Genomic DNA, 18148 nt, shown 5'->3' on the forward strand with positions numbered 1-18148 from the left:
AAGCTTGGGCATCAGGACCCCTCTAGAAAAAGGGTCAATTCGTTGGAGATGGCCTATTATGGCTTCCAAGTAAACAGGAAAAAGTCGGCATTCGTCGATTAGTTACGGTGCCTAATCTCGCGCGAATCTCATGCGCCAAGGTTATTCCCGTCGACGTCAACTTTGCATGAGTGCCAATTTTTTGCACCTTTTATCTTTTCCCTCCGTTTACTTGAGGTCCTGCGAACCGGACAACATTGGGCACCTCAATTCGCTCATATCATTGGACCCCGCGTTAGCAAGGACCGTTGGTGTGACAAATCGTTGTGCGCCGTAGTTGGGCCTCTATCTGAGGGGGGGAGCTATATCCAGACACGTCTAGCTGTTCTCTCGACATACATACTACCTAACCACATATCGTACCTAACGTGCCTGAGTTAGGTATGCAGATGCCAACTACGGCTAGTACGCACCAAGTGGTAGAAGATGTGTTGTGTTGTGCGTATGTATTATGCGTACCTATTGTCTGTATTCCAGTGTGGGTTGTGTGGCACACCCCCTTTCCCTTTGATCGAACACCCCCCACTCTCCAAACAACGTTTTTCACGCTTTCGCAATTGTTCTCCATTGAAGCCTGATCACGTTGCAAAAGTCAACACAATTAACACAAGCTCTGTACTCCCCAATTGCGTCGCTCGTGAGGCACAATTGAGTTGTAAGAGCTGTCAATTAGGTATGTGACAATTCCTGTAATCCGTATCTCCGTGCTTCTGTACCCCGTAAAGCGTCCACGGAATTCGAATAGCTTCGAAATCCGTCAATACGTCAATGTGTCGATACGTCTAATCCTTGTGCCGGATGGATGGTGGCATTTGGTATACAAATAATATGGATATGCTCATGGATGTGTACATGGATACAGACATCCAGAAAAGAGAGATGAGATTGATCGTCTCCAATGCGAAGTTGGGAAAACCCTTCGTTGGCTGACAGAAATCCAAAGTGGGTCGGATGTCACTGCTCCGACCTTGAAAGTACCTGTGCTTGCTAGGTACATTCAGGTACGGGGACTATGGGACTAGGGGTGGATTGACTTTCACGCAGGACAGGCCGTCCTGGCCGTCCCAAAAATAAAGCCAACGCCAAATGTTGCACACCCCTGCCACCCGCCACGCCGCGTCTGCCCTGTCTGGTCCTGCCTTATGACTGACATCGATGACTATTGGGTGGATTGGGGCAGAGGAGTGTGACTCCTCGACTACACCACCATCAAGACGCATCCACGTCTATATCCGACGAGGTACGGACCCCAAAACAAGACCAAGTTCTGAAGTCACCACCAGTGTTAAGGCTAACAACAATCTACTTTCTCTACTTTCTCTCTGCCGTTTATCTTGTCCACCCTTCCTTCTTAAACTTCTTGCTCCCACTCCTTATTTCTGACTTGCCAACCTACGCCTTGTTCGTCTATCTATTTATTTATCTATCTATCTAATCCTCCATTTCTACCGTCTACAATCATCGTTCTAATACCAATTCTTGCCGCCGTGGATATAAACAGCTTTCAGTTCCGTTTTGTTTTATGCGTACTGCTAGACTCGGCGATTAGACCTTCAGGTACTTTATACCGGCACCATTAACTACCTGAGCTCCCATCCCCGCAAATGGTGGTCCTCAACTCGACATCAATTCACAGCCGCTCTCGCCGTCGCTGCGAGAATTACAATACGACTTGAACAGTCGCCAATCACTTACTTGATCATACCTCCTAAGGCCCCTTCCTTTTCTTGGACAGCGCGGCCTGTGCTGGAGCGTGGACAAGGAAATTCTATATAATACCTTATCTCCGAAACCAATCTTGGCTCTTCGATTTTCTCCCAACTTCTAACACCCACCATTCTACCTGACATATATATCTCGTTATCTACAGTCTTCTGTCTCCCCACCACCAAACTTGGGCCTCGCAAACTTGAATTATTTCGGCAACGAAATCAATTCAATATTTCGTGGTCGCAATCGCAATCGCGTAAATCGTTTACTCCTTGGTATTCTATTGACCGATTTGACTTCATTACGCAATTAGGTTTCTGCCTGATTTGCCACTTCGCACTCTATCGACCCACATTCGCAATGGCTGACAAACCAACGTCGCCAACTCATGCTATGATGAAGTCTGATCCTACCTTCGGCGTTCAGCTTTCAACACAATCTCTCCCAACTACTTCACAGCGCTCGTATCATCAGATGGAGAAGTCAATGGCACCAATTGGACTTTCAACAGAGCAGGGCGTTAAGAAGCCGCTCGACATCAGCAATTTGATGTCTCCTCCCGAACCTCCTCGCTTCGATTCATTCTCGCAGAGGCGCGATTCTAATTCCATGGGTCCGACAATATCTGATGTTCGACGAATGGGCCCAATTCCGCCTCTGTCGCCTCCCATTTCTCCCGCATCCAAGACCGTTGATCACGCCGTCGCTGCTATGTCTCCGACGACCTCTCCCGTGCAGGATCCGATCCTGTACCCCTCACAAGATGTCACCAACTCACCCCAGCAGCGACCGCTCTTCGGTCAGGACGAACCCACCGATATCCGTCGAATTGTGGACGACCATGTCAATTCGCGACCAGCGGATCTCTTCAAAGAAGCGGCCCCACCGAATCAGGAGGATTATGAGTTATTCCTGTATTTCAGTTCCCAGGTCATGAAGCTTTACTCCAAGGATCCGAAGGCATGGCTGAAGCGCGAGCGTCAATACTTATTGTCGGACCGAAAAGCTGGATCGCGCAACCATCAGCTCAAGCTGCAGCCGAAACCAATTCTTCCCGCCAAGCCGCAACAGATTCGAAAGGAAACGCAGCGCGCTAAGACGAAGCCTGCCAAGGTCGTGAAGACAACACAGTCCCAACCCTCGGCACCCCGCCCAATTCGATCGTATCCGGCCCCAGGTCCAGGCCAGAATCCGCGCCAAGCTCCCAAACGCCTGCCCAGCGAGACAGCTGATCCTTCGCCACGTCGCGCAGTTGCCCCGAACCGGGAGGATAAAGACTTTGAGTCGCTTCCCAACTACTGTCCTCCCACCGATACGCTCCAGGGCAAGGCCAACAGCCTGAAGGTGGATTGGAAGGGAACCCCCATCGATCTGAGCAATGATGCGCATCGGCATCTGTTACACCCCGCCGAAGTTGCACTCGCCGCTAACCTTCGACTCGATTGCGCTACGTACCTTACGAGCAAGAGACGGATGTTCATAAGACGCCGGGAGTGTCTCGAGGTGGGAAAGGAGTTCCGCAAGACGGATGCGCAGCAGGCCTGCAAGATTGATGTCAACAAAGCCTCTAAATTGTGGACGGCCTTTGAAAAGGTCGGTTGGCTCGACAAAGCCTGGATGGGTCCTCACATGTAAAGGACATGTCCATATTTTTCTCCGTGGTCCGTCAGGCATGGGTCATCGCGCTCGGGCTGAGTTCCCACAAGCAACAATTGGGGTTCTATGGATGATTCGGATATTGATCTGTGCATACTCTGGGTCAGGGTTGGATGGGCTAGCCTAGGGGCGGTTTGCATTTTTTGATCACAGACGATCTCGGCGATACACATTTCCTTTCCTTTGTTACCCTGGTTTTATTTGGGTTGGAAGGTCAACTCATTCAACGGCACCATATCACATGGGACACAGGTTCGGTTTTCGGCACGCAGCATAACAGAATTACGATGATACCCGGAGTGAGCAGATTCCTATCCCCATAGTTACTCCACTCCACATGAGGAATTCCCCTTTTCGGTCTACAGGATTTCAGTCGGTTCAGCAGTTACTCGGTTCGTTTTGGTTCGGCTTCGGTTAGGTTTGGGCTTTACGCCAACCAGGGATATACCTTTGCATCACCTGTGGCGTTATATCGGCCTTGCAGAGAAGGAACGTTTTTAAGGTTTAATGACAGAATGTCATGGACGCGTAGCTGCGCATAATGATGCTCAAGCATAGTTTGGCCCCTGACAACATCGTGAACGACATGGTAGATAGATATCTACTTATAACCGTTGATAGGTTATCAAATATGATGCTCAAGGGCGCTACCTATAACTATTAACAGAATGCGATCATGCCCTCATGCAGTTGTGACCATATCGACCCAGCTAAGTGCCCTATGATGAGTTCGTACAAGCCATTAGACTAAATGGGTAGCCACGGTGAAGAGCTACCTAGGGAGATAAGGAGCCCCGTCGTGATGCAGTCGCACGTGAAAATAGTATACGATATCTAATCTCTTTTCCCAGCCTTGCGGTACGCTACGAAAGCCGCTGCCGTTCCCGCCCCTTGCCTTAGCGTCGTTGGCGCGCCGCCCGCCGGATCAGCGGGCGAAGTGGGATTTAAAGTAGATCACCCTTACCCTAAATCTGTTCGTGATGTCACCCTGCCTCATAAAACCCAGCATAGCATATAAACCATGGTTTACCTAGGTAAGTAAGTTATGCATGTAAAAAGAAACGCAAAATACCTACATACATAGGTACGTAGGTACCTGTTAAGGCGCATTACGAAATCCGTACGACAGAAGTTAGGTATCTTAAATTGCTAAGATGCAAGAGGGCTTACATCAAATCCATATGTGCCCTCGATCTGGTCGCAGATGCAGCGTGAGGTCAGCCAGCGTATGTACGCACGGCGTGCATCGCATCGCAGCGCAGATACAGTACGTAGTGGTGTTAGGTGTATGTAATGTGGATGCAGCGGGATTGTGTGGATGCTGGATGTACACATGGGCATGCGCTTACGTATGTACCTGCCGTGGCTGTACTACGGGCGCTGGGGGCATCCATGTTATGTACGTATTAGGGATGGGGGGAATGGGGATGGGGGATGGGTAAACCCGTTAAGTGGGCGCGTCCCGAGGGGCGGGCGAAAAGACGGGGCACCACTACTTCCTCCCCGCAGTGGGCTGAGCTGAATCGAATCGTGTCACATCGCGTCGGGAACATGGTTTGTGACAGGCTGCGTTTGCATGGATTTATTTTCGAGGGAACAAAAAAAGGAAATACTGAAGAGAGGATGGAAAGACCCGACAAGATGCGATGAATCGAGAGCCGATTTCTACACAAGAGTAAGATTTATTTTAGTCCGTATGGTTATTGAGAGTTTTGATGAAGAAGTTACACCATCATACACTAGGTACTAGTAGTAAACCTCGCATCGTAAAAGCTAGGTGCAGTTTTGGCTACGTTAGGCTGGTGACCGTATAAGCCAAACGCCTCCAGCTACAGCCCACCAGTGTCAGTAACGAATAGTTCACAAGACTTCGGGAACTTTTAAGGTTCATAAAGTCCCATGGAATATACTTTTCTAAAGTAAATCATACATGACAACTTAAGTATACAATACTGTAACTACATACCTACCTGCAGCACCTAGAGGATAAAAAATAACATGCGTAAAATACCTAGTCCGACTGATGTCATTCTATACCGACGTCTTATCGACTATTACGTCGCAGTAGATCATCCGGGATCTAAGAACACATGGGCAACCAAAAAGTATCATGTAGGGGCGGGTTAGATAAGCTCGATACTACGACGCGACGCATGCTAGTCTTGGCGGGGAGAAGGCAAAATCCTTCCAATATTTCCGGCGGGATCTAAGAAATTCGAAGATTCAAAGCATTAACTATCGATAGATCTCCGACCTTAGGCAATTATAGCAGAACACGGCACCTGAAAGCAATAGTATGGGTTTCGATGAGATAGATCGAGCTTGGCGGCGCTATTGATATGAGCTGAAATCAACATCTAGGAGGTAGGTGAGCACTAGGTTCTAAGAATGCATGTGACAACTTCAATGGTAGAATATCTACCTAGTCACCTCCGGCTAATGCACATGTTTGACCGTCTTATACCGAACAGGGCCTTTACTCTCCAGCCTCCAGCGTGTATCCGCCATCGACAGCCAGCGTCTGGCCATTCAAGTACTGGTTCGCAGCGAAGAACAATACCGTTTGGGCCATGTCATCATCCTTGCCAGGTCGCCCGGCCGGTATCTTCGCATACTTCTCGCGTTCGATATAGCTTTTCTGGTCGCCTCCGCTACCCTCGGTCGTCACTAGCATTATCCGGTTAGCATATCATAATCGTGTGCGTAAAGCATGGCAATGCACTCACTCTCGCTGGGAAAGACGCCCGGCGCGATCGAGTTCACGCGGATCTTCAACTTGTTCGCGGCGGTCTCGGCGGCCAACAGGCGCGTTAGATGAATTGCGGCGGCCTTTGACGCGTTGTACGCAAAGTGGTGCTGCGCCGTCTTGACCAGGCCGCTGATCGACGAGATGTTGATCACGGTGCCGGACCAGCCGGGGAAGCGTTCAGACGACTTCTGCAGTAGCGGGAGGAAGGCCGCAGTCGCGAAGAAGATGGGGGTCACGTTCGTGCGGTAGACGTCTGTCCAGTTATCCACGGAAGATTTGTCGGTATCGAACAGGTTCTCCCGCATCTCCTGCGCGGAGCCGGCCTCCGTCTGCAGCGTCTCGCCCGAGATTCCCGCGTTGTTGATGAGGATGCACAGACATTCCTCGCGGGCCTTGACCTGGTCGACCAAGCTCGCGATCTGCGACTTGTCCGTCACGTCGCAGGCAATCGGGACGATGGAGTCCTTGCCGTGCGAGTACAGCTCCACGACGCGGTCTAACTTCTCCTTGGTGCGGCCCGTGATGTAAACCTTGGCGCCGTTCGCGACAAGTGCTTGGGTGGCCATCAACCCGATGCCGGTCCCGCCACCAGTGACGAGGGCTACGTGCCCTTTGAGATCGAAGAGCTTATCCCGGGTTAAGGGGTCATTGCGGCTGTTGCCGTCGTTGGATGAGGTGGTGGCTTTGTGAATGAGATTCATTGGCTTGGACATCTCTGCTCGAGTGTAAATTGATGGGATATAGCGGGGAATTGATGAATGGTTTAGTGAAGCACAGGCTCGTAGAACGATGCCAGACAACGGCTTTTTATGGTGGGATATGTTTCGAATGGCCGGCGATATCATGACGTGTTGGTGCATTCATTGAAGTCGAAACACCTCATGTTCAACGTGTGATATTAGAACTTGGAAACTACGAGATCTTTGTATTTGGTATTAGAAACCATTATCAAGGCGTTGTTGTGCAACTGGAATGCTGAAAGTGAGGAATTCGTGACGAAATTCGAGCCTCATTTGCGCCTAGTCGATTACATCACTGCGGGGAGCGGCACCTACTCCATACTGCCTGTACTACCCGACTTTAGGTAATATTTTGCTTTGTTCAAAGGTTGCAATTACCTTGCGAGCAATTGACGTTTGATTCTATATTCGTGTAGTCTTTATTTGGCAACTTCAACCCTGCATCTAACTCTGCCATCAATTTCTCTTACTTAATCTTCGTACTAACTTGAACCTTGTTTTAACAGCCGTAGCTGCTAAAGTAAAAATCCTAAAGTTCACCCTTGAAGTCTGTAACTACGCTAATTAGGTTGAATTCTAAAGGCAAATGCCACTGGGATTCCTCTTTTCTACTGTAAGTACCTAGCTATTACCGGATGGGAAGGAATATATGAAGACGTGGGGGTTAGATTCAGGTGAATTGGTATTGCTAGTAATTACCTAGGTAGATAGTGTTAAGTAATGGACGTCAACGCACTTCGAAAGCAGAGGCGCGAAGTAGAATGCTGTTGCTAACATCAAGTGCCTCTGGCCAAAGATGAATCAATTTAGCCCTATAAGAAGATGCGGATTTATGTGAGCCTAACGGAGACTAGTATCAAGGATTCTTGAAGATCCTTTTAATCTCACACTAAACCATTCTTGCGTATTAGTTATCGAGTAGGTAGCTACCCATTTTATTCATACAGTCATACCCTTTTTCATACCCCATAACAATCATAACCCCTTACTTCCTTAAGGAAACCAATACCACCTACTGCACATTCCCCATCCCAGTCGTCCCTGCTGTTCTAGTTCCAGTTGTTCCGGTAGTTCCAGTCGTATCAGTCGGACCACTCGTAGCCTGAGTCTGCTCTGTAGTGTGTCTCTGTCCGGACCCTACAGGCATAACACCTCTCTTGGCACCTAATCTCTCGTCCTCGGCTTGCATCTTGGCCAGGCCCTTCTCTTCCATGCCCTTGTTGCGCAACACCGCACCTGTGGCCGCCTGCATGCTGCCGATGCTGCCGCTGACCGCGCCGCCGACGTCACCTTTCAGCTTCTGGCCCGCCGTGGCCGAGGGGTTGACGGTCGGGTCCGCGGTGCTGACGATCGTGCCGTCGTTCGTGATGTTGGTCTTGCCGGCTGAAGAGGTGCTGTGCTGGGCTTGCGCCTCTCGCGAGAGGCCGCTAGTTGGGTTGCCGGTGGATGCCATGGTAATTTTTCTTGCGAGTTCTTTGGAATGGGATTTGATAAGTAGCTTCGTTTTGTCGTGTAGCAGTAAGTTGTTAATTACATAGGTAAGTTAATATCTTGCAAAGATTCACATGTTTAGATAGATGTTTTATTGTTTGATAAATAGGTAAGTGTTGATGTCATTGTTACACAATGCCAAATGACATCACACCGGATTTTGTTCCTTCCAACTTCAACTCCTGAGCTACGTAGGTACGTAGGTACCTACTAGATTAAATTCAAAAATAGAATGAATGATATGGATGTACCTTGTCGTAGAGCCTAACCTTAAAATGCGCCTGCTTTAAGCAGCTGGCAAGAACTACAGCTGCTGAGCTCCAGCTGTTGCCACCTAGTGCCAACTGCTACTCCTTGAAGTTAACATTTCACCTAGGTAACCCCTTCCGTTAACTTCAACGTCAACTTCCTTAGCAATAGTTTTCCCATTCAATTGATTCCTTCAACTTCTCCTCTTCTCTCTATCCATCCACTCACAATTTACAATCACTAAAGCCACTAACACCACTTACAATTGCGGCTCATAAATTTCTGAAGGCTTCTTCGATTAGGTACCTACTAAATCAGTGGCTAAAATGCCATCCGAAACCCCCCAGGGAACCCTAATGGATCATGAACGAGATGCAGCAGAGGAGGAGTGGACATACTTACGTTTGCACGTTAACGATATGCGCAAAAAGATAAAAATTTCTCACAGCTTCGATGTAGAATATTGGACATCGGTAGCAAAAGCAAGTGAGCTCTCGGTTAAATTTTACGAGGCCGAAATGAATCTTGCAAAACGGATGTGGGAGGAAGACGAAGTAGCTGGTGATACGGAGAGTTGGCGGACCACAGTTGAAGCACATGCCATAGTCGACCGAATAAAGGCATCAAACTACGAAAAGGTGTGCTACGAAAAACAAGCAGAACTAATTCGAAAAGGGGGTCCGGTTCAGCATGACTTCGAAGTCCTATTTAATGCTAGCCAAATTGGCCTTGATGTTGACATAGCAGATGTTGGAAAACGACCAAGAAGTGCACAGTTAAGATTTAGGCAAGATTTAATTCAGGCTTACGACGCAGAAGTCCATTCGAAGAAGCCTCTTGCGCACAGCATGATATTTGACAGTGCAACCGGTCGTCACAAGCAAAAGGAACTAATCAAAGCGACCCATCTCGTCCCGCATTCTCTGGGGGAAGACATACTGGCAGCGCTTTTCGGGGATGACGTCAGGGGGGAGCTAGATACCCCCTACAACGGCCTGCTTCTTAACACCGCTGCTGAAAAGGCCATGGACGATGGAGCCATTGTAATTGTACCAGATCTGCCCGACGATCCATCGGTAGAAGAAGTGACTGCCTGGGAAAGTACGTCACCGAAGGACTACAAGTGGAGAATCATGGACCCCGATGCAGACATATTAAACAGCGTGGTGCAAGAATCCACAGAAACCCTCCCTGAGCCTATCCTGATGCGCGACCTCGACGGACAGAAACTCGCATTCAAAAACGATTTTCGCCCAAGAGCCCGATACCTATATTTCTTGTTCGTGGCTGCTCAATTACGACTAGCATGGAGGCATGAATACCGCAGAGACACGAGTAAAGTGTTACCGAATCAGCTCGAAAAAGGATTTTGGGCTACAAAAGGTCGCTATCTAAAACGCTCTTTTCTGCTTGCGTTGGCGAACGAAATTGGTCTTGACACTGACGTCGTAAAGAACATCCCGGCGGTGTCCGGAGGTGACGACAACGCTGATGATACTGGGATTGTTGGGATCGCGAAGTGGTTGCAGTTTGAGGGACGTAGAGAGAAAGATGAACTGGAAACGGACTACGGGAGCGAAGATACGGAGGAAGAATAAGCCCGCGCATGCTAAAAATAATGAAGTACTATCACACGAAAAGCTCTAAAAAGGACATTGGGAATAGCCACCTTTTCAACCTTTAATTTCTAGGTTCAACTCGTTATACCATGTACACAATTGAGCAGTAATTCAAGTTTTTTTTCCCTATCACTACGGCTACATAAAGCCCTCTGCACAAGCCTTGACGCTTTCCTCAAGGCTAGTCCACCCCTTATGGCCTAGACCCTTGATCAACTGCTCAGCCCTCTGGTTTGGTACATCTGTTTGATCCCAGCCATTATCCTCCATAACAGGTATCTTCTTCTCTGGATACAGCTTCTGCAGAATTTGGCCGATTCGAGGCCAACTATACCGATCGCTAAACCCGAAAAGTCTTTCTCCGTTGACCCCCGGAGTGATTAGAGCTGCTACGTAAAGCAACCCGCAATCGATGGTGTCGACATGCCATTGAGGCGGGATTGAGGCGAGCATATCCAGGTTAACTCCGTCGACAACCCATTTCACCATCCCACAAGTACTCGGAAATCCCTGGCCCTTGGGGTCGAGGCACTTGCCAATGACAGTTTCGGGGAGGATTGAGTTGAAAGTGAAAGACGGCTTCTCTCTCCTAACCCAGTCCCAAAGCTTTTGCTCCAGTAAGGTCTTGAATGCCATGTACGGCTTGATGCCTTTCTCCTCAGGAGTAGCATTGCTTCTCACTACTTGAATTGCATGCTCGTTGAAAGACCATTCCGTCAGCTTGGTCTTCTTGGTCTGGTCTGGGGTGTACGCGGACCAGGCGCTGGTGGTGTAGACAAAAGACTTGACGCTAGGCTCGTTCTTCGCCGCCCGGAGGAGCGACTCGTTCCACGGCCATTCTTCCGCAAGTGCACTATCAATGTCCTGAATCGTTAATGCAGCCGCGCCGGCCACTGCTGCAACGCCAGCGACCCCCTTGACTGCCGCGTCCAAAGCTCCAGGGGCGCCGAAGTCGGAAACCTGAACCAACTCGAAGCGACTAGAAGGATGTCGCGACGAGAATAGCGGTTCCATCCACGTACATTTTGAAGGGTCCCGGACGGTGCCTCGAACGTTATAGCCAAAAGCTAGCAACTGATCGACCGCATGCGAAGCAATCAAGCCATTGGCACCGGTGACCAGAATCGTGGAGCCCTGAGGTATCGTCGGAGTAAAGGCGAGCTTAGACATTGTTGGATCGTGCTTAGAATGTGAGTCTGCAAGGAAGATCAGAAGATTGAAGAAGCTTCACTTATACTCCAACAGAATGAGAATTTCTGGAATTTATGCGCCTTTCATACTTGAGCACCTTGCCAGCTAGAGGTGCATACCCATGTAAGCACCTCTGTAGCTGAGTAGCTTAAACTTGGCATCACAACCCCACCCCTCGACCGTCATCCGTACGAGGGTGTGGTTTGGAATTTTCTTCAATCATTATTCATCTACGGAGGTGCTCTATTTCGCCACTTTTGGTCATTCTTGAGAATTATGTACCTATTCAGCGACGATATGCTATGGGAATATAGAGCGACGAAGCGAAGTGAAGATACGAATTGATTCCTTCGGTATTCCGAGATTTTCTGACATTTGTCATCGGTACACGATGGTGAAGGAAGACTGTTCGTTAAGTCCGCTATTCCCACCCCAGGCACCCAGTCCTAGGGTGTGGGTCAAAAGGTGTCTGTATGAAGTAGCGGTTAGGTAGGATTATAAATACAATCCTGAGGAAGTCCGAAGTCCGAAAACCTAGCTTACAAGGTTACTACGCCCGGCTTGTGCATGTAAGGGTTGGAATATCAACATACAACGACGTAGATTCAATTTATAAGAACGCCATTTTGCGTAAGAGGCTTTCCTGTAGTATTGGTATCAAGACAGAAAAAACTATGACCGGGAAACTTTCCATCTTTCCATCGCAAACTCCAAATAATTAGCCCGAGCTGAAAATCCTGTCATAACAAAAGAGATCTAACCGTCCACGAATCTACCCTACCTACTCTTTAGCCACTTTGATGAACAGCGATCCGATGCCCGTCCCGCGCCCCCATTCCCGATGCGCAGTCTTGATATCTTCCATATCCCAGATATTCTTGACCGGGGCCGTAATAGTACCCGCTTCTAGCATCTGCAGCAGCGCCTCGATGTCGGACCTGTAAGTGGCCTGGTCCCGCGAGATGCCGAAGAAGGTGGCCTTCTTGCCGCACATGAAGTTCAGGTTGCGCGCCATCAGCTTCGCGACGGGGCCCCACGGGCTCCGCGCCTGCCCGTTCTCGAGCACGCTCTTGTTGTTGCCGTAAGCGACGAGGAAGCCGTTGGGCGACAGGACGGCGTAGCTCTCGTCGAAGCTCTCGAAGCCGAGCGGGTCGAAGACGACGTCCGCGCCGCCGAGCTCCTTCATCACGTCCATCCACCGCTTGTCCGTGTACGCGAACGGCGTGGCGCCGCGCGCCCGGATCTCGTCGTGGTTGCGCTCGCTCGCCGTCCCGTACACCTCGGCCCCCTCCAGCCGGCTCAGCTCCATCAGGCCGCACCCCACCGCGCCGCTGATGCCGTGCACGAACACCTTCTGGCCCCGCGCCACCTTCGCCGTGTGCTTGATCATCGTGTACGCCGTGAACCAGTCGCTGATCATGGCCGTCGCCTGCACGTGGTCGACGCCGTCCGGGACCCGGATCGCGTACTTCTCCGGCTGGTTGACGAGCGTCGCGTCCGCGTCGTACTTGGTCAGGACGCCCACGACGTCGCCGACCTCGAAGGCGGCGCAGCCCTCGCCGTTGGCGCGGACGCTGCCCACGAGGCAGTAGCCCGGCGTGAGGGGCGCCTTCTTCTGGAAGGGGTAGATGCCTTTGCGCATGTTGACGTCGGCGCCGTTGAAGCCTGCGTATTTTACTACGATCTGTATGTGGCCTGCGGGCGGGTGCGGGCAGATGTCGTCCACGACCTTGAGGACGTCCTCGTCGCCGAATTGGGTAATGACGACTTTGCGACAGGCGGTCATTATGGCGTAGGTGAGAGATGGAATCTAGGATATGGAAGATATGTGAATAGCGCTTTGCTTTCGTATAGCAGCTAGATGTCTCGTTTAAGGAAAGAAGAAAGCTTTTGAATTCTAAGTGATAGCTTTGTAGTACGATAAGTTGTGTGATAGGAGACCGAGAGACCTGGGCGCAAAGCAATGGAGCCAACGCCAGCTTATATGAAGTCTCAGATGAGGCGAGAGAGGTGCACACATTCAATATCAAAATAGACCTTTTTCGAAACGGCAGTATTTTCCTATGTTCCACTCAGGCATCTTAATTGCGATTCTTCACTTACTAATCTGACCGTTCCGGTTGAATCGACTGGCTGCAGGTGTTTTCGGGGCGGTGCCCCCATATTATTCGCCGAATACTCGGAAGGGAAGCGAGTAACAAGCGACTGTCAGGGGCTAGACTTCAAGTCCGACGGTGCAAATTCTATCCGTCGAACGATAATGGCATGCCTTGGTGGGGCAGTGCTTACGGTCCTAGGCCCCTTTCATCGCTCAGAATCCTATTCTGTTTCTTCAGCTTTGGCTATCACTTATTACTCACCCCTACGCTGAGTTCAATTTGAGCGTTGTCAGCGAATGGAACTGTTCATATCTACGCAGGAAGATGCGTGTCGATTATGGCGGTCGGGTGTCGTTTTGATGGTTCTAATAAGATTGACGCCGCAGGTAAGCCCTGAAGGAATCTAGCTAAACCCATCTCAGCGACGCGACCAGCCCTACACGGACGAACACGTCTAGCAGGCTATTTAAATACACTGTAAATAATCCATCCATGTTTTACAGACTGCCTTGAATAGCTGTCTAGTCAAACATCGAGTAAATTGGCTGACATTTGACAATTACCACTCAATTTGTTAGTGAAAAAGGGGTCAAACAGGGGTACATCTTGGCATTCACCGCTTCCAGCGAAAATTGGTTGACTCACGCCAAAAGGTGCCTAATTATTAGAATACCTATATAACGATTGTGTTGTTTCCTAGCTATTATACATGATCTTCTTCCTCATACAGTCGTCACCCCTATTCGTCTATGCGTTTTTTTATACAATTGGTATCACGATAAAGCACTAAACCACCTATAACCCAAACTCCCCCTTTTCTCCGGTCCCAAACTCCAGGTCAGCTCTATGATGTTGCTGCCCAATTCTGCCAAATGACAGGCCCGTTTAACTCCATGTTGTGAATATCAAATCCCATGATGCTGTGTTCATCCTGATACCAAGACGCTTCGTCTACCTCCCTCATATGCACCGCATGCATGTTCGTTCCCGTTGTTTTATATCCGCTGCCATCGTCTTCATGCTTTCCAACATAGTGGAACCACTGATGTTCCATTGGAGCATTAGCTTCAGGTCCTGCCGTTGCCATTATGTTGCTATTGTCAATCGATGTAGATTGGAAACCCGTAGGAACAAACGACCTATAGCTATCCGACAATAATGGAGTTGATGATAAACTCGTGCCCATGGATTGAGGAGGTGAAAGCGCTGGTGGCCCATGTACGTAGTGTTCTTGTTCCATCACTGAGGCCGAGCTCGTAGAAAGCGAAGAGCTTGGCCTTCTCTGCCAATGATAATTCGTTGCCGGTGAGCTGATCCCAAACTCCATCACTGCATTCCTAATATGTCTTCTCACTGCTCGGAGAGACGGTCCGGGGCCGAAGAATTGATCTTGGGCAAGTTCATCTAGCCGGGTGGCGAGGACTCGGAGCCTAGACTCATACAATGTGTATACTTCGACGTTATGAACTGATCCTCTCCTTGAGTTGATCGCCGACATAGCCCGAGCGCAGGTGTCCAGGGCGAGTGTGAATATCTCCGCCGAGGATGGATGTAACTGAGGTGGTGTTCGAAGTAACGGATTGGTAGCTGTCTGCTCATAAGTCGATGTGATGATTCCGATGAGCTCTTCTGCGGAAATACAAAACTGGTGAATGACGTCTCCGGTAAGAACCGATCCCGCAAAACCTCTCTCCGAAGATGGGAACAGTATGTGGATTGCTATTGTGTGATAGACAGCGAGGACGAGGGCTTGTGATGGGACGTGGCTAATCTTACCATCCAGCACGTGGATGCTTTCGACGAGTACCCGGTGAACTTCCTGTTGTATTAATACGAGATTCTGCGGGATTGACCCGTTGTGGATACGTCCAGGAGCTTCTTGCCAGAATCCGGCTCCATGCAGGCCGTTTGATGAGAGGTCTTGTGGATACAGGCCGCAGATATAGGCGATTACCGACGAAATATGTACTAAGGGCCATATGTCTAGTAGCGCAACCTTCTGCTTTTGGACCGTAGATAAATTGTCCGAAGCTTCGTCCAGTTGAATCAGGACCGACGATGCAGCATCAACGGGAAGGAATGCTGATTCTAAGCTGGCTTGGGGAAGATAGGGAAGCTGCTGATCTATTTGCATGGATATCCATTGAGTCAGTATAAAATTGATCCACCACAGGTAAGCTACCATCTCTTTTTCAACTTCGCAAATGTCGATACCGTTGATGCGGCTACCGGCTCCAGTAGCGGTGGCCGACCATTTCTGATTCTTGAGCTCCGTGGCCAAACGGCTCGCCAGGCCAATATAGCAAGTCGCCCGGCGGATCTGAGATTGGCAAAGCGCGTTCCATCCCAGGAGTGTCAGAGCCTGGACTGCGGAAACGGTCGGGTGGGGTAGGATGGATTGCCTAGTTCCTGACTGAAGCGTGGGAGAACCCGGCGTTCTAGAGAATCTTTGCGTAGAAAGTCTGGCTGTGGCATAGCTAAGAAGTACTTGACCACGAGCCCTTGCGGCGTCGTCGTCGAGGAAGAAGTTGGCGTCAGCCAAGACTACCGCTAGGAGGGTTTCGTCGACAGTTTCGCCTCGCAACTCATGCATAACCAGCGTCTTGGATAACAAGAAAGACAGTGGATGAGTTGAGAACCAAACATCAATGAGCTGTGTGGTCTTCCGGCTTCCATATTCTGCCAAGGGGCTTGGTCCAGGGGTTATGGAATCAAACATAGCGTCTGTGCGATCCTCTTTGAGGCCATCAGCTAGGAACCTGGCTCCGCCGTTCTCCACCACCTCACATCCTAGACTTCCAAGCTTGTTTACGACCATTGCAACTAGGTCTTCCGTGAGTAAGGAGAGTAAACCGGCATACTTGGCGGCATGCGATCCGATGTTCCGATCAGAATGGTTGACGGATGGCGACGTGCGAAGAGTTGATGTCTTCTGCTGCCAGTTATTCGAATTCGTCCTATTACTCCGCCCCGAGAAATTTTCAATGAAAATGGCTTCTAGTTCCGATGCGATGCTGGATGAGGCGCCCAGCGCTGTGTCTTGTAACCCTCCATCTTTCTCGACTAAACCTGGATTAGGACTTTGTCGATCTGTTTGTTGCCGAGATACATATCGTGAAGGTGCTTGATACGGTTCGAAATCATAGATACAATCGACACCCTGCTTACGGCAAGCTTCGCAGATAGTCTCGTTGGAACATTTTATCTTGCGGGAACGACAGAAGCCGCAAGACTTTCGTAGTGGATGTTTGCTTGTCGAACTCATCTTGTGCTGTGCAACTGTTCAGTTGGTCAACCAAGTGAAACAAGAAAAAGGGGCCACGCGAACCGGGCTTCCTAGGGTTCTATAGAAATAAAATATTCCTAGGTCCTTCGGCAGTAAGTCGAAAGCTAGGGTCTAACAGAGAACCCTGGCTAACGAAGGATTCACGGGGAAGGCTATATGTTGTACCCACGTGGTTGCAGCTGCAAGAGAGCGAAAAGCGCATCTTGTAGCCATAGCTAAGCATGATGACACTCCACTCCTCAAAAGGACTTTCCTATTCAGGTCGATTTTCATCAACGAAACCGTCAGTTTTACCGGTAGCTCATTTCCTTAACTAAAAATTCGACCGCGACGCGTTTAATTTGAATTATCTCTTATCTTGGCCATTCATGTGATTCCAAGCCGCTCGATTCGGTCGGCTATCATGAACTTTTCATTCAACATGAAAACTCATATTTAGAACTTCCACCACCCCGTTAGCAGCCGAGAGGACGATCGCTGGATTGCCAAATCCAATCTAGGTGGAGTTGAAAATGACCGTTAAGGGAATGGCCAGAATAGGTACGTGGGTTTCTAATCGAGCATATCTCCCACTCGTGCCACATGTTTCGTATGCTCGATCATAGTAGTTAACGATAAAATAAGCATAACCATCAGCTGTAATACGCTTAATCCTTGCCCCGATCCGGATGCTAGACCTTGTTTCGTATGCCTACATCTGCACTTCACGCCGCACGGGTTAGTGAGATCTTCGCGAAATATACCTAGTGGCGTACCCTTGCCATTTCGCAGCGGCGACCCCGCGGCCGCACGAAAGTTCTTCAGAATTGTTGGTTATGAGGTCGTAGGAATACCACGTTCCTAAGCTGAGGCGCCGTTTCAAATGATCGCCGCCCTAGGCTCCAGCTGGATCCCTGTTTTGCCATGCGTCTCATAATTCAGCGCTTGCGATAGGATCTTATCAGAACGGTTTTACGTTGGGGGATATTTTTGGATTCTGGTATCCTATTCGGGTTGGTACGTCCAGAATAGGAAATGCTAAGTGATCGACGACCAGCACCCGATCCGGTAGTGAGATTCAGATAAGCTTAACTAGTTGCGGCAGTCAAGAACTCTGGGCATTCCTCAAGCTCCATAATACCGGTCCCAATGCCAATAGAAAACCAGCTTCGGATACAATGTCTCCTCCAAGATGAGATCACCTTTCCCAGAACTGCCCAGACAAGAACAGGTACCTTACGACAACAAACGCGTCATCTAAAACCGTAAAGAAAAAAAAGAGTACCAACATGTTAATATTTCAGACTCCCCTCGCAGTCGTAAAACAGTCGGATCATAAG

General features: G+C 49.5%; 7 protein-coding genes across 7 annotated transcripts; 2 read left to right on the forward strand and 5 right to left on the reverse strand.

The window, feature by feature from the left end:
- The first annotated feature begins 1999 nt into the window (after positions 1–1999).
- F4807DRAFT_384334 (uncharacterized protein) lies at positions 2000–4092 on the forward strand. Its single transcript, XM_047995818.1, has one exon. The coding sequence runs from the start codon at positions 2110–2112 to the stop codon at positions 3382–3384; it is 1275 nt and encodes a 424-aa protein (XP_047856507.1). The 5' UTR covers positions 2000–2109; the 3' UTR covers positions 3385–4092.
- Positions 4093–5598: 1506 nt separating this feature from the next.
- Positions 5599–7187, reverse strand: F4807DRAFT_417146 (uncharacterized protein). The gene is made up of 2 exons (XM_047997205.1): positions 6132–7187; positions 5599–6072 (listed from the first exon to the last, which is right to left on the reverse strand). Exons 1-2 carry the CDS (start codon positions 7012–7014, stop codon positions 5882–5884), a joined length of 1074 nt encoding a protein of 357 aa, XP_047856508.1. The 5' UTR covers positions 7015–7187; the 3' UTR covers positions 5599–5881.
- Positions 7188–7683: 496 nt separating this feature from the next.
- On the reverse strand, positions 7684–8517 carry F4807DRAFT_417147 (uncharacterized protein). The gene has a single exon (XM_047997206.1). It carries the CDS (start codon positions 8345–8347, stop codon positions 7907–7909), a length of 441 nt encoding a protein of 146 aa, XP_047856509.1. The 5' UTR covers positions 8348–8517; the 3' UTR covers positions 7684–7906.
- Positions 8518–8960: 443 nt separating this feature from the next.
- On the forward strand, positions 8961–10311 carry F4807DRAFT_472812 (uncharacterized protein; the record flags this gene model as incomplete). The annotated part of the gene is made up of 1 exon (XM_048003045.1): positions 8961–10311. One exon carries the CDS (start codon positions 8961–8963, stop codon positions 10230–10232), a length of 1272 nt encoding a protein of 423 aa, XP_047856510.1. The 3' UTR covers positions 10233–10311.
- F4807DRAFT_417149 (NAD(P)-binding protein) lies at positions 9758–11979 on the reverse strand. Its single transcript, XM_047997207.1, has one exon. The coding sequence runs from the start codon at positions 11421–11423 to the stop codon at positions 10392–10394; it is 1032 nt and encodes a 343-aa protein (XP_047856511.1). The 5' UTR covers positions 11424–11979; the 3' UTR covers positions 9758–10391.
- F4807DRAFT_417150 (protein indc11) lies at positions 11980–13673 on the reverse strand. Its single transcript, XM_047997208.1, has one exon. The coding sequence runs from the start codon at positions 13228–13230 to the stop codon at positions 12226–12228; it is 1005 nt and encodes a 334-aa protein (XP_047856512.1). The 5' UTR covers positions 13231–13673; the 3' UTR covers positions 11980–12225.
- A 433-nt stretch (positions 13674–14106) lies between these two features.
- On the reverse strand, positions 14107–17182 carry F4807DRAFT_384399 (uncharacterized protein). Its single transcript, XM_047995819.1, has 2 exons — positions 16999–17182; positions 14107–16822 (listed from the first exon to the last, which is right to left on the reverse strand). The coding sequence occupies exon 2, from the start codon at positions 16806–16808 to the stop codon at positions 14388–14390; it is 2421 nt and encodes an 806-aa protein (XP_047856513.1). The 5' UTR covers positions 16809–16822; positions 16999–17182; the 3' UTR covers positions 14107–14387.
- Positions 17183–18148: the final 966 nt, after the last annotated feature.

Source organism: Annulohypoxylon truncatum (assembly GCF_022578515.1).
Source record: "Annulohypoxylon truncatum strain CBS 140777 unplaced genomic scaffold F4807scaffold_8, whole genome shotgun sequence".
Classification (NCBI taxonomy): Eukaryota; Fungi; Ascomycota; class Sordariomycetes; order Xylariales; family Hypoxylaceae; genus Annulohypoxylon; species Annulohypoxylon truncatum.

Coding starts and splice junctions, on each gene's coding strand:
- F4807DRAFT_384334 (XM_047995818.1), top strand. CDS start 2,110: ATGGCTGACAAACCAACGTCGCCAACTCATGCTATGATGAAGTCTGAT.
- F4807DRAFT_417150 (XM_047997208.1), bottom strand. CDS start 13,230: ATGACCGCCTGTCGCAAAGTCGTCATTACCCAATTCGGCGACGAGGAC.
- F4807DRAFT_384399 (XM_047995819.1), bottom strand. CDS start 16,808: ATGAGTTCGACAAGCAAACATCCACTACGAAAGTCTTGCGGCTTCTGT.
- F4807DRAFT_417147 (XM_047997206.1), bottom strand. CDS start 8,347: ATGGCATCCACCGGCAACCCAACTAGCGGCCTCTCGCGAGAGGCGCAA.
- F4807DRAFT_417146 (XM_047997205.1), bottom strand. CDS start 7,014: ATGCACCAACACGTCATGATATCGCCGGCCATTCGAAACATATCCCAC. Junction 6,073..6,131: donor GGGCGTCTTTCCCAGCGAGA/GTGAGTGCATTG, acceptor GGATAATGCTAG/TGACGACCGAGGGTAGCGGA.
- F4807DRAFT_417149 (XM_047997207.1), bottom strand. CDS start 11,423: ATGTCTAAGCTCGCCTTTACTCCGACGATACCTCAGGGCTCCACGATT.